Source organism: Dermacentor silvarum, chromosome 3 (assembly GCF_013339745.2).
Source record: "Dermacentor silvarum isolate Dsil-2018 chromosome 3, BIME_Dsil_1.4, whole genome shotgun sequence".
Classification (NCBI taxonomy): Eukaryota; Metazoa; Arthropoda; class Arachnida; order Ixodida; family Ixodidae; genus Dermacentor; species Dermacentor silvarum.
The window spans coordinates 39,890,776-39,906,119 of record NC_051156.1 but is presented as its reverse complement, the minus strand read 5'-3'; the positions used below and the strand labels follow the sequence as shown (position 1 = coordinate 39,906,119).

At 47.8% G+C, this 15,344-nt stretch overlaps 1 protein-coding gene across 1 annotated transcript; it reads right to left on the bottom strand.

The window, feature by feature from the left end:
- Positions 1–9,169: 9,169 nt before the first annotated feature.
- On the bottom strand, positions 9,170–15,031 carry LOC119444311 (uncharacterized). The gene is made up of 2 exons (XM_037708727.2): positions 14,788–15,031; positions 9,170–9,514 (listed from the first exon to the last, which is right to left on the bottom strand). Exons 1-2 carry the CDS (start codon positions 14,965–14,967, stop codon positions 9,170–9,172), a joined length of 525 nt encoding a protein of 174 aa, XP_037564655.1. The 5' UTR covers positions 14,968–15,031.
- Positions 15,032–15,344: the final 313 nt, after the last annotated feature.

Genomic DNA, 15,344 nt, shown 5'->3' with positions numbered 1-15,344 from the left:
TTTAGTTGTGGTGTTCCAGTTGTGCACGAGTCTGCAACGAATACGTAGCGGCGAGAATTTTGTGAAATGGTGCCATAATAGCGGAGTTGCATACGTTTGATGATCGAAAAACGGCCCTCGCTCGTTTCGCTCTTTCCTTCGCTACTGCCCTAATCGGCTGGTCTCCCCTGATCGCCGAGTGCTTCTCGAAAGGTCACGTGACATACGTCATCACCAACGCGCTTCTCAAAACACTGCCCACTTCCGGTTAAGGTACGTCCACGCTAGCGGCACATATCCCGACGGCGAACCGGCCGCCAGTGCCGTAGAACCTCTGCTGCGCGAGAGGTGTCCATAGTAGACGGCAGTTGGGCCGGCGCCCCGCCCGCTGCACGATCAATGGGTCCATCGACGACCGCGAAGCTGCGCGCCTCTGCCACCGGCAACGAAAACATTGGCTGCAGCTCAGCTGCAGTGCACGGCTACCGCCGGGAGACGACGGGCTCGGCTGTGCTCGCATCGCAGCCGACGGCGCCGCTAATATCAGCGCATTTTTCTTCGTTGTGTACAGTTATTGCGAAGAGCGATAACAACGATAAGAAAATATTGCGGATTGTGAGTGTCGGTATTTCATTTCGAAGCGCCGGCCATTTTAGCTTTGAAGGGAACCAGAAAAGGCCTAGCGACGATATCGGCGCCGTCGAGCGATCAGCGGCGGTGAGGCTGCCGCACAAATGAGTCCCGGTCTCATCCTCTCTACGTACGGCAAGCAAATCTCGCCGTTCGCAAGCAAAAACCGCTGTCGAACGGCGGCCCGCGAATGGCTAACGGCGTGCGACGAGTTACCGTGCCGGTAACGTGGACGTGGACTCGGCGCTTCTCGGCTACCCGCTGTTGCTGCGGCGCCAGCCCGTGTTATGCGAAGCGTACCGCTATAGACCCTGTGTTGCGCGCACGTCTGGAAAGGCCAACACTGTCGCACTCTGTTCGCGCAGCTAATCAGACCGCTAAGCACGACTGTGTTGGAACGTGAGCGATTTGGCACTTGCGTTGCGGGCTTTAATTACCGATTTGCAAGGGCGCATACACGAGCCACACGACGAGGAAGAGAGGAAAGCGCGCGTACCTCCTAGCAGACAAGCCAGAAGTCGTAGGTTCTTGTTCGACCAATGGACATCGTTTCCGCAGTTGACATCACCAGATTCCCCCGGGAGCGACTAAATCCCCACCAGAACACACCAGTGTTGTCAGATCTCGTCTTGTGCGGTTCCCTAGATTTGCGAGGCGGAGAGGTCCCTAGTGTAGTCACGCGACTGCGTGCCGCGCTCGCCTTTATCGCCTCTCCGTCGTCGTCCGTGCGTGCGCCAGATTTCAACGTGTGTGCAAGCAGAAGATGAACGTGGGAGCAAGGTTTACACTTGCAGCTAATTCTGAAGAGAAAGTTAATAAATAAATGAAACTGTTTCATTTATTTAAGCGAAATCTTAGCACGTGTTACGGCGGGGTAGGTGAGCCTCAGCTAGGCGACTGGCCACGGCCGTCTGGTGTTGAGCGATCGGGCAGTGACGAGACGCGCTTTCGACTCGTTCTTGACGCCTTTTATGCGCCCCCCCCCCTCCCCCCATTCTTAAATTTATTTTCTGTTACGTTAGTCACTGTCGCACTCTTCAACATTCACCTGATTTTTGAACGGCGTGGGGGCGTCTAGCATTCCTATATTTGTTTCTGCATGGACTTCGAGGCCATTCACCTACCTGCCCTCCCGTTTGTTGTGGCGGTTTCTTAGCTTCCCTGGCCCAGCACACCCGTCTATGACATATCCTGCCGAGCGCAAATCAGCGTTCTGTAGGTCTTTCGATCTTGTCGATGCTCAACACATTTAGCAAATGTAATGTTATCTATTCCGCAAGGCAGTTGCTAAACTTATGGTGGTGCAGTTTATTTTGCAATCAGCATGTCATCAGCACTGCAAGGTTCCAGCTAGCAGGCTGACCTGAACCGATTATTGTAAAAAATTTGCACGTCTGAGAAAACTCGATCTCGGTTTCGTTTGCGCCTTTGCATATTCTGCATCTCATAGCGGCACACACCGCGCGGCTTATCAATTCACAAGTTCAAATAAAGTCAGCCTAACCTGCGTTGACAAACGCGCTGACGATCGTCAGCGCGTTTTACTTTATACTTTATTTGTGAACTGTTGCAATGCACCTGTAGATCGATCTACAGGTGCATTGCAACAGTCGCCTTACTTCTTCGACCTGCCACGCGGACTTCTCGTAGCTCTAACCGGCAACAGCTCACTGGTTCAAGAAAACGAAAAGATCACGTTTCTAACGCGACTTTTTGAAATGATGAGGTTAGTGGGTGCACAGATGTGAACAGATTGCGCAATTTGAGAACACAGAAAGAATCTGAAGCTTGACCGCGGAGCGAACTAAATTTCTTGTCAAATAAACACACACACAGGTTAATGCGAATAACCGATTCATTATCGCGCACAATCGACCACTTACATACACAAAAAGGGTCAACAATCGTCGCCACCAAGATGATTAATCCAAATGATCGCACATACCACACAAGACCATAAGGCATCGCCGAAAATGAAGTTGTTCACAGTCCTAACAATCTCCCCGTGAATTCATGTGAGCGCTCGCGAGATAACGCAATCCTGGCTAAAACAAACAAACAAACACAGAAAATATTATAAACAGAACAATGCGCATAGGCAGGTCCATAAATAATCATATGGGCAGAAGCGAAAAAATATGCACAGCGAGTTTCAGTTCGCCTGTTCAAATGGTCGATTTGACTAGGGAATTTCGGCCTCCATTCTGGGTACATGAAAGAGCTAGTTTTGGTGAGCAGCCCAGAGTTGCCAGCATGGTGTTTTTTTATACCGCTAACTTTGGGCGATGTTGCGGTCGGTATTTAGTCTCGCGCGATTCTCCCTGCTGTGACGACCGCTGGGGATACCGGAAAGGCGAGGGGAGGAGGACGGCGATGTTTTTTTTAAATTTTGTGTCGCTCTCGCGGCGCATAGCGCTGAAGCGTTTGGCATCGTTGATCGTGACGACATTCTGAACTCGATGCGCGTGTTTACTTGAAATCTTCAAAATATCTGAGGTGGTTTAGGGGCCCTTTAACAGCTCCGCTGTAAAAAAGAAAAAGTGCGAAGCTCTAAGACGCACTCCTGTGTGTCATGGCCATCGCTTGTGAGAAATGGCAGTTGGTCGCACCTGTTCACGTTCTTTGTGAGCTGTTCGCATCTGAACGACTGCAGCTCAACCAAGAATACTGTCTTATAATCTAGTGAACTGTACCCAAGACTCAGTCCTCGAACATTTTGCACTCTGCCCCCAACAGAATGCAGTCACTGTGGTCGCGAATCGAACCCACGACCTCTTCTTCAGAAGCGTGACCTCATCCTCACCGCACACACAGGAGATGACTTGACCGGACGAACGGATCGACAGACTATAGACAGCAATTATAAAACTCATGATAAAGCACGCATTTATTATAGTATACTGGGATGTAGCCTCTAGGCGGGAACCCTAGAAGAGGTTCACGCGCAAGCAGCGCTACACGCTTATTGCGCATTTCGCTTTCGGGTTCATCTTCGTTCCGTTCTCGCAACGATAGACGCGCGCGAAGTCGATAGAGTGCATCAGAGGCACGTTACAAAGCAGTTCATTGTAGGGTCGCAGGCCGCAGGAGAACCAGCAGTGGAAGGCGAAAACTACGGCGTCGCTGGGTATGGGACCCAGGTTGACCGCCGCGGTCGTGTTCAAGCGTCTCGCCACCTCCCATGTTTTCCAGACCACGCGCAGAGCAGCGGCTGCAGCCGGAATGTCCGAGCCGGCACCATGCTCGTCCTTAGCAGAGGGCGCCAGACATCTGCGGCAGTATTTGCAGAAATAATTTTCTTCTTGAGTCCTCTTCAACTTTGGACTGCCACCTCCGCTAATAATATTATTAGTTTATTTACAGCTTCTGCCATAGCCTTAGTCAGAGGCTTTTGCAAGATTGGGAACTCAATAAATGGTTTCATATTGTAGTTAACACCTAGCCCCTTTCGTGCCACGGGCGATCTGACTTCGTCGATGCTACTCTTTCATTTTTCAAGCAGTCCCATTGAGGTGTGGTTTCGTTGCAGTATTTTGTCGAGCTACTGGTCGACGGCAGCGCACAATCCCAGAAGCAGCGCAACCAGGAAGGAGTTTATTCTGACAGAGGAAGTAAAACATGCTGACAACTTGGGTCGTTCTATATGATTGGACCATTTTCTGCTAGAATTCGGAATGACAGCGCGGCACGAGATGGGCTAGGAGCAAAGTCATCAGCCGCCAAATAAGAAAAAAAGAAGTTGGACAGAAGCAATAGAAGATATACAATAAACATCTGTAGTGGGAAATTATTCATACTAACAAAAATAGCAATCTCTGCACTGAATTCTACTCAGTAAACATACTCAAACAACCTCTCATTTCTTTTTTCTTGCTTATTTTTTGGGGAAACGTGTTATTAAACCTACAATTCACAAACGAACGTGGCTACATATTCCAATCTCTGAATGCGCACGGAAATAAGTAAAAAAAAAAGACAGAAATAACGGAGAAATCTGTACTTGAAGTGTTTATTGTGCCCATTTCTCGTTACTCTTAAAAGCGTAAGCATATTTGTCAGGATCAATTTTATACTGCTTATATCGTAGGAAAACGTAAGGTGTAATTATTTTGCGCATTTGATAATCATGGGTAATTTAGTCATCTTCAAGAGTTCAAAATGAGAAGCGCAATGACCATATTGTTATATAATAGTATATAATTATATACTCGTACATATTTCTTTTCGGCGTACATTTTACAACATCGTTATGCTTGAGTTCATGAATAGATACGAGCATATTACATCATGCTCTAGTATTAGTCCCACGTCTGACAGACTAAACATAAAACAAAAAAAAGAGTTGCAGTTTCGCCCGAAATGCGATAGCAAACTAGTGGACAGCTATAAGAAGTAAGGATAGTAGTTTTATCGGCCCTATAAACTTGTAAACATAAGCATGCTAACTAAATTAACAAGTATGATGAGACGCGCGCACAAGCACACATGAACGCATCTCACTCGATGACCCCAGAAATTCGCCGTCAGAACGCTGAGTAAGCGCGGCTGCAGCAGCGAGCGAATTGACCTTCGTCCCACCGCTCGCATCAACGCGAACTAATCTGCGCAAACACAGTGCTAGGAGCAAGGACTCGGCCCCCGGCTCAAGACAGAGCCTCCTTAGAGTCACTGGAAAAAAATTTACAGTACCGCAAAGGTACAAGGCATGCCGGCAACAGTGGGCAGCGGTGGCCATATTCCATGCTTACCGCCGACGCGCTCCCAACGTGGGCTGAAAAAGGTGCGGCTTTTGACACTGTATTTCGCGTTCGTTCAGCGAAACTGTATTATTTTTGTGTTTTTCTTCATGTGGATATCACAAGTGACACCGAGATATCGACTTTAATGGACTTTAATGGACTTCATGTACTGAGTATTGCGTCAAATGCTATGTGCGGAGTTGCAAACATACTTGCATGCGCTCAATGAATTCGCTTAAAACGTCGATTATTTGCAAGCTGGGCTTTGAGGTTGTTCTTTCGCTAAAAAACGCAGATTGGCAGCCGATTGAATGTGTAGTTGGTATCAGGTTGCGTTCAAAGTGCTGGTTCGCGTCATTTCAAAGTGCACAAGCAAGCAAAACGTAATCATTGCTTAATGCTCGTCTGGTTGATCTGTATAATCGGAGCGAAGTGTACGAGGTAATCTTTATGTAGATTTATAAAGTTGCCCGTCACGTATCGGGGATAAAACGCCAGTAGCTGCAAGATGCCGACTTCGCGTGTTACGGGAACAGGCGTATTTACGAATGCGTGCTTGTAATATTCTCACTGATTTGTCAAATAATCACGCATGCACCTCAAACCGTTGCCACGAAACATGAATGTTCAACGCTACCCGGGCCGACGCAAGGCGCGGGCCGATTACTACGCCCGGCGTTATCAAAATCGCGAAGACGTCCTCTACGTCGACGCCGCGGTCGGTCCGCTCGAAGGAACGGCCACGGTTGCTGCCATGACGGAGGACGGACGCATTAAACTCTCGGCCTCGGTTAAAACAGCGCGCACCGACGTTGCTGAGGGGGTCGCATTAGCCCTAGCAGTGGCGCATGCGGCCGCGGATTCTACCATTACAGAAATCTGCACCGATTCCCAAAGTGCATATCGTTACTTCCTTCAAGGCATAGCGCCTAAGACAGTCACACATATTTTACAAAACATCCCTCCGCTTCCCCATCCGGTGACCATCACGTGGGTGCCTGGGCATGAGTGTGTCCCCGGGAACGAGCGCGTTAATGCGCAAGTCCGAGGTCTTTCCCTCCGGACTCCGGACGACCACTCACCCAAGTCCACGGAAAAACCAGGAGCGGTACTGTGAAGACAATGCTGCACGTTTTAAATAACTCGTTCACAGCTACTCATTCACGCGAGACGCAAGTTTGTTTTCGTACATGGGTATAAAAAAATGTTTGTACGAATATGCTTTTTATAAAGTATTTTAGTACCTTTGATACGTCTGACTTGTAGTGCACTTATTTTCAGATCTTTTACTGTGTTCTGGAATGTTGTCTTGTTGGATCTTGACGTTACCAGTGTTTACAACAGTGGTGCGCTTCTTCTCAAAGCCCGCCTATCTTTTTTGACCGTGTTCCTTTTATTGTACACTCTTTGCGCTAATCGGATCATTAAAACGAAAAAAAATTATTCAGAAAGAGAAATTGCGAGGTGACGGTGAAACTGGATTTCAAAAACGCAAACGTAACAAACTATCGAGAACTTCTATTTTTTTAATACTCTATCACTGCACTCTTGGCATAAAAAGATGTACGAGGCTCTTTGTTACCCATTGGTAACAAGCATTCAAAATGGGAAGCATTAAAAATCGTGGTGTAGCGGGCTTGCAATAAATTACTATTCTACAGCCTCCCGGTATAAGAGACACCATACCATTTGCCTCCGACTTGCTTTGTGCATTCAGCCAAAATTGACATCTCCAGAACAGCGTGCACTCGCAAAATAAGATATCGAGGAAAACAATATTTATTTATTTCGTAACAACAACATACGCTACTGAAGAAATAGTCTTTATTGCAACACCAAGTTTTCACACTATAGCCGAACAGCTTGCTGGAAAGTTCGTACTGCATTGTTTTCAATAGCGCTAAGCATAGCGAGCCGCGCGAACTGAAGAGCTTGCTTGAAAGGTAGGCGCTACGTGATTTTCAATAGCGCAAAGCAACGCGAACCGCGCTAACCAAACATGAACCAATTGCGCCAACGAATAGCTTACCTGAAAGGTAGGTACTGGGTGATTTTCAATAGCGCAAAGCGGAGCGAGCCGCGCGAACCGAAGAGCTTACTTGAAAGGTACCTAGGTAGCGGGTGCTTTTTAATATCGAGTACCAAAGCGAGTTGCGCGAACCAAACATGAAACTATAACGGGAAGCAGAGCTGGCCGCGCGACCCGGAAAGCTCACTAAAAACCATGTGCGCTAACTACATTGTTTTCAACAGCCCCAAGCTGAGCGAGGTGCTCGTACCGCGCGAACCGAACAGCTAAAGTTTAGTGCTCGCACGCAAGAAGTACAGTCGCTTGAAAGCAATAATTGTCCAGCAAACTGTGCGTAACTTGTCGAACAAATTTACCTCGCACAAGCGGGTGTTCATCGAGGGCGCGAAATTCTTCTTTGAAGCCATGCAGAACGTCGACCCGGTCGTCCTTCCCGCACGGAACGCAGAAAAATGCCCTTCCGTACTCGGTCCGATTGCTACACCCGAAGGCGCAGCAACCAGGCATGATGTTACGGTAATTTATGGCGCCTGTGTTCGCCAGAAACAAAGAGCTCTCGCCAACACCAGCACAGTGGTGAAACAAAGTTCTCTCTCAATGCGCGTTGCGTCCGCTTCGTGTTCGACGTGCCTACTGAAAGGGCTTGGAAAGGATATGGCGGCAAAAGGTCACGTGAGGCGAGTCACCCAATCAGCAGCAGCCGCGGCAGGCGGCGGCGGGCGGAACACAATGCGATACTCTGAACATTTTTACAGTGCATCCGTTAAGTTAAGGCGCTCGAGTGCGCTCTTTTAAACGTAACGGCTAAGAAGCGACTTCCGGTGCGTAATTACGGAGCCCGCTCCACGCGCTCCACCCTGGAAACGGTGCGCGAGAGCGCGCGCCTGCTACGGCATCCGGAAAAATGACGTTAAGCTCCGAAGGCGTCTCACTTGAGCGCACTCGAGCTTGCTCCTTTGGAGTTCGGAGCGCTGTAACGTAACGTGCCCAAGTTACTCTAAGCCGCCTGGGCGGGTGGTGCGGAGTAAAACACGTCCCCCCCCCCCTCTTTCCCTACCCTTCCTCCGGAGCGTTGCGCGCTTCCTTCTCGCTTCCCGCCCTATATAGCGTCCGCGAGATTGAGCCGCGATCGCCGGTTTACCCTCGCACGCTTTCAGTCGCACATAAAGCTCACGGCGCGCGGCGGCGATTTTATCGCCCCTGGACTTACTAGAGAAGCTCACGGCGACGCCGATGGCAGAAGTTCGCCTGTAGTGCCAACATAATTGCTTTCGCAATAATAAGATAGACATCATCCTACATCCAAGTACATAATTCCAAACAACACAACACACTGAAAATGTTCGGCGGCACTCACATTGTGTGGCATAAAGTAGCACGCTTATCGTGTGGTTCTGTGCATTTTCAAGTTTAAGATAAGCATTCTCTCACTAAGCGTGTCTAACAATTTCAGTGTTGCACGTCAAGCGTGAAATGTTAATATGATAAGGTTATCTGAACGCGCGATCTGGTAGTGCTATGTAAGCTACCTCATGCGACCAGAGCGCGGCACGCCGCCAGCAGTGGTCGTGACCCCAATACTGGTAAGTTTCCCGTACTTTGACTTTCATTTTCCTTGTCGTGTACCCAAAAATAGTTATCTCTGATTTGTTCTTCCTTATTGCGATGATTCAAATAAATAATATTCCATTTCCTCTGCGCTTTTCTTACCTTCATAATCCGTTGGCTTCACGCGGGACGGGCGACTCGACTCCAAGCTACGACTGGGATCATTCGACCACTTAAATCGACACTAAACGATTTCCATAATTTTTCCTTGCCTGAAGTTGGCGGCATTGTTCTCGGTGGAGTTGGCGAGCCTCGCTATTGATTGGAAGTAGAGCGTTGCGGCCATTCGAACGCCCAATCCTGCCAGGGCGAGGGCGTAAGGCCTTCCCGGCCCCAGCCACGGGAACTCGAGTTCGCACGGCACCAGGCTGTACGCCCGAAGGCCACTGGACTGCTCGATCTTCCCTGCCTGGTCCATGTCCAGGAACTCCGGGTCCCGCATGTGGCCAGCCATTGCTCTTTGGACGGCCACGTAGTTGTAGAGCGGCTTCTTGGTCATGGCGGGCACGGAGGCGTAGAAGGCGCTAACCTATACCATCGAGAACGTGGGAGCCAATAGGGCTCGCAGAGGTGCTAGTTCGATACACAATGAGAAACTCTAGACTCTAGAAGGTTTTCATTCACCCATATTACATATTTCAATTAAGCTTACTCACCTACAATGCGTAATCAAGCGAAGAAAATTAAGGACAGACGACAAACTGTTCCAAAGCGAGCGTGAATCTTGTCTGTCCTCCAATTTTAGCGGTCCGCTCATAATTAAACAAAACAAATTCTTGTGTAATAATAAAGTTAAAACAGCTACTTGCGTGCTGTTTTAGTAGAAAATGAAAACGATGTCGCAATTTTGCCCGAAAGATGAAGCATTAATTGCAATAGCAAATTAGTAGAGAGCTATACGGAGTAGGGATAGTAGTTTTATCGGCTACATAAACTTGGACGCATTCGCTTACCAACTGAATTAACAAGCGTGGTGTCAGCGCGCACAAGCAAACATGAATAGATCATACTCTATGGCCGCAGACAACCACGGTCAAAACGCTGGCGTGAACAAGCGCGGTGCCGCAGCGAGATAAGGTTCACGCGGTTTATCACTCCAATGGAAACTGAGCGGCGAAAGCACAGCGCATACAAAAGTCAGAGCCATCTGGAGATCACTTTCAAGATATGGTGCGCGCGACAGCCTGCACCGGCGCAAAGTTCGCAGTTGTTAGAAGTGTAGAAGTCGCCCTCCCTCCCTCCCGCGCTGCCTTCCCGCTTTCCTCCTTTCGCGTGGCAGTTTGCGTCGCCAGTTCCCTTTGCGCCCGGTTGCAAGATACGCATTTGGTGCCGCAGCAGAGCTTCGCCCCCCCCCCTCCTTCCCTCCCATACCCCCACGGCATTTCGCGCGACGAAGTCGCGTTTGCTCTCCGCCGTGCGTTCGCTCTCCGTGAAAGTGAGCGACCCCCGCGCGCTTTCATTCGCACATACGACGCGTGGCGACAATTTTACGGACCTTGGACTTTATACGGAACCTCACGGCGGCGACGGCAGAAATCCGCTTGAAGTGTCCATATAATTGCTATCGCAATAAAATTCCTAGGGGTTCCTTATATGCTACAACTAAGACTACTTGAAGCCCGAGCGCCGCTTGCTCAATGACACGACGACCACTTGTTTTGCTGAGTCATCTTCACTCCAAACCCATATTTTGCAAAGTCAACTTGGCAAGTCATACTTATTTTACCAAACTAGGACCGCGACTCAGCACTTATTTCTATGGGTTATCGTCACTCTGAAACCACAATTTAGTTATTTTTTGCAAGTCATCATGTTTTTTGCATGTCACCCTTCCTATGAGTCAGCGAACTCGAACCGTGACACAGCACCTTTTTTTTTGCTGAGTCACTCTCACTTGGACCCTCAAATGTCACATATAGTTTTGCAAGTTTTTGCAACCCCTTGATTCACTCTTGTTTTTTACTGCTTGATTCACCTTTATTAATTCTATCATCTCGGTTTTAATTCCATAACATTTGGTTTGCTCTATTACTCCAATTTTCAAATTTTCATCACTCTTGATTCACCCCATCACCACTTGGTTCACATTCATGAACTTTTATTTCACTCTGTGGAGCTGCCATGGCTCCTGGGTAGCGGGCTCATCTCGCGCCACAGAGGCCCGGGTTCGATTCCCACCCAGACCAGATAATTCACTCTAACTTATTATTCATTATCTTAAGTCAATATCTCGTAATTACCTTTTGTTTGACTCCTATCACCCAACTCATCATCATCATCACCAGTCAATATAATGTCCACTGCAGGACGAAGGCCTCTTCCTGTGATCTCCAGTTACCCTTGTCTTGCGCTAGCTGTTTCCAATTTGCACCTGCTGATTTCCTAACTTCATCAACCCACCTAGTTTAATGCCATCCTCCACTGCGCTTCCCTTCTCTTGGTATCCATTCTGTAACCCTAATGGTCCACCGGTTATCCATCCTTCGCATTACATGGCCTGCCCAGCTCCAATTTTTTCTCTTAATGGCAATTAGAATATCGGCTATCCCCGTTTTATCTCTGATCTACACCGCTATCTTCCTGTCTCTTAACGTTATGCCTAACACGTTTCGTTCCATCGCTGTTTGTGCGGTCCTTAACTTGTTTTCGAGCTTCTTTGTTAGCCTCATAGTTCCCGCTATGTCCTTATGGAGTAGATCCTACGCAAATTCTCTCTTATCTGGAAGACCTCTGTAGAAGAGAACGTGGCTGTTAGTCAGCGCTGTATAAGTCTCACCAATTCTAACGTCACTAAGGCCAATGATATCCAGGCATTCCCTGATAATTCCTCAAACAGCCCTGCTAAGCTAGCTTCACTGGAGAGCGTGCGCGTGTTCAACGTTGCTGGGTTCACTTCCCAGTGGCTGCCTGTCCGGAGCCAGAGATTCTTAGCACCCATACCACGTTGCAGGTCTGACCGCCGCCTTCGTCAGGTGCTCCGCAGCCGCTGGGGACTCCGGCTCATGACTCCATTGGAGGAGTCATGAGGGAGGTGGTGGCCGAATACTGCACCAGGGAGGCCAATGCTGTTCTGGTGAGGGAGTGCCTTTGTTGAAGCTTCATGGGCCTTTATAATTTGGTTGCAACTGGACTAGCATAGCCCCACTAGCTCTCGGCATTTCTTTGACGGTGTCAGGCGCAACTTCAAGCCTGAAAATGTAGTGGACTGGAGGACGATTCGAACCTACGACCTTCGGATTACAAGCGGGTTGTTCTATCTCTGCTCCACGTTGGGTGATGCTACCACGTTGGTGATGCTACCTCGGCATCACGCAAACCCCTTGAACTCACCATAAATTCACTTTTAATGCACCTCATTCATCTCTTTGTATATCCATTTTATATTTATGATTACCATCATTACTCGTTACTATAATTCTTGGTTCTTGGCCACTTTGCGTGTTTTTGACTAATTTTTCCGCTTTGTGATGCTAATTATGATAATTAATTTATTGACTATCATGTTTTTTACAGAGAATTGTATTCCTCATGCAATTAAATATTGATTGATATATAAGATTATGGGGTTTGCAATGATTTTAATGGGTTATCGATTTCTTGTACATATTCTTACCGATTTTTTTGAACGAATAATGACTCCACTTTTTCAAGGTCACATCAAAACAAGACACACGAGGCTTTCGACTGAATAATGTGACAGACGGAAGGGTGCGAGCTAAACGCGTCTTCGAAGTGCCCTGGCGCTTCGATGACGATGCCAATCCGAAGTCACCATATACCGGCATTACCATGCATGCAACAGCGCCGCTACGCCTGATTTCACTCTAGGTAATAGAGTGAGAAACTCTATGCAAAGAAGAGACACCGCGAACATGCACTGCGAGCGCTGCGGCGTCGAAGCACAAACGGAAAGGGCGCGATTGCGGCGATTCTCTTCTCCACCTCCAGGCGCCTTCCTCCTCCGGCGCTGGCTATCATCGCGGCGACAAACATAATCTCGCCGATATGACAGATGGGGCATCTACGCTTGCGCGTAAAAGAACACAATAAAGTGTACTGGAGGTTAGCAAGAGGGCAAATATAGTTTGGCTCTTATCAATTGGCTACGTTACGCAGGGGAAATGTAATGAAATGACTGATAAAGGAGAATGGGAGGGAATTAGTTACGGCCGGCGTCATTACCTGGAATAACAGAGCATATCATCCACCCTAAATATCGAGTAACGCTATAATTATACGTCACAGGTCACGCGCAAGAAACAATTGATTGAAAGCTTCTTTCGTCCCCAGAACAATGTAACGTAGTCGCATGTTTTCTGTCTAAAAACAAACGTAGCACGCGGAATCACCACCCATAGCGAGCTAGTGGCATCGCTTTTGAAATAGTTTCTGCCGATTATGTATGACTTTGTATGGGTTGTATTATTTTAACGTTAAATTCAGATTGTGTATTATCCGGCGTGATAACTCAGCGACTACCGTGAAATGCTGCTAAGCACGAAATCGCGGTATCAAATCCCGGCCGCGGCGGCCCCATTTCGACGGGAGTGAAATGCAAAACATCCCCGTATCCCGTGCATTGGGGGCACGTTAAAGATATCCAGGTGGCCCAAATTAATCCGGAGGCCCCCATACGGCGTGCCTCATAACCAAATTATTATTTTGGCACGTAAAACAAGTGAAATGAATTAAGAATATGTATGGTTGTTCTTTAGTTTTCTGCTGTTTTATTGTGCATACGGTACACAGTAAAATCTCTTTATAAGGATATTCAAGTGGGATCCAGAATTAACTGTATCCAAATTACATGGGCTGCACTATGAATATCTATGGGGATTTCAGGGGAATTTAACTTCGTTATATGTATTCTTTCGTGATATCTCCTTTCGTTATGACGAGGTTTCACTGCATCTGTTTCGTTCCTGCTCTCTTTTTTGCGTGCCATCTGTAAAGCGTAAACACTGAGGATTATCATCATCATCATCATCATCAGCCTTTATTTATGTCCACTGCAGGACGAAGGCCTCTCCCTGCGATCTCCAATTACCCCTGTCTTGCGCTAGCTGAGTCCAACTTGCGCCTGCAAATTTCCTAACTTCATCAGCTCACCTAGTTTTCTGCCGTCCTCAACCGCACTTCCCTTCTCTTGGAATCAATTCTGTAACTCTAATGGTCCACCGGTTATCCATCATAAGCATTACGTGGCCTGCCCAGCTCTATTTTTTCTTCTTAATGTCAACTACAATATTGGCTATCCCTTTTTGCTCTCTGATCCACACCGGTCTCTTCCTGTCTCTTAACGTTAGGCCCAACATTTTTTATTCCATCGCTCTTTGTGCGGTCCTTAACTTGCTCTCCAGCTTCTTTGTTAACCTCCGAGTTTCTGCCCCATATGTTAGCACCGCTACAATGCAATGATTGACCACTTTTGTTTTCAACGACAGTGGTAACCTCCCAGTCAGGATTTGGCAGTGCCGGCCGTATGCACTCTACCCAATTTTATTCTTCTGTAAATTTCTTTCTCATGATCAGGGTCCCCTGTGAGTAATTGACCTAGATAAACGTACTGCTTTACAGACTCTACAGGCTGACTGGCGATCCTGAATTCTTGTTCCCTTGCCAGGCAATTCTTCCCTTGCTATTATTCCAGGCTTGTTCCCTTGCCAGGCCTTAACCGAGAAAATGTAAGATTGGGGTTGAAGATTAATATGCAGAAGACAAAGATAATGTTCAAACACTGAGGATATGAACAAACAAATCAATAAAAATGTGGGCATCCAATGCTCAGATGGTTTCTCCCACCTTGTCGGGCCTGGACAGCCTCCGGTGTTTAAATAGGGCCTCCAGGTACGCGTCCTTGGGCGGCGGCCTCCTGCTGCCAAGCAGCGTCCGGTTTTCCTCGGCTAGCAGCTCCTTGAAGGCTTGCCAGACGTCGCTTGCCGTGCTGCGCACGTCCTCTAACGACGCCTCGGGAACATTCATCCAGTTATCAACGTTAATGGCGAAGCGGAAGGCCCGGTACGTGTCGGCGATGCAGTGACTTCGGTGCGCGGAGAAGGCCTGCGAGGTTCCGAGCACTCAAGTTTACTGTAACGTTTACCGCTTACTTCTTAAGGTTTACATTTTCGGGCCATTGAGCTTGCCACACATGCTTTTGTAAACGTGTTTAAATATGAGTATGCGGCGTCAGGTTGTTTGTGTAAATGCAAACGCTAATAATGTAATACTGTTTCTTTTTCAGTCAGTTGCGATTTTTTGAAGTGCCAAAGTCGGTAACATAGCTGTGTACTAAGGCCTTTGTGTAAACAGTTTATTTACGCATTTATGCCACAGTGTACGAGCCCTTCCGCAGTTGTTTT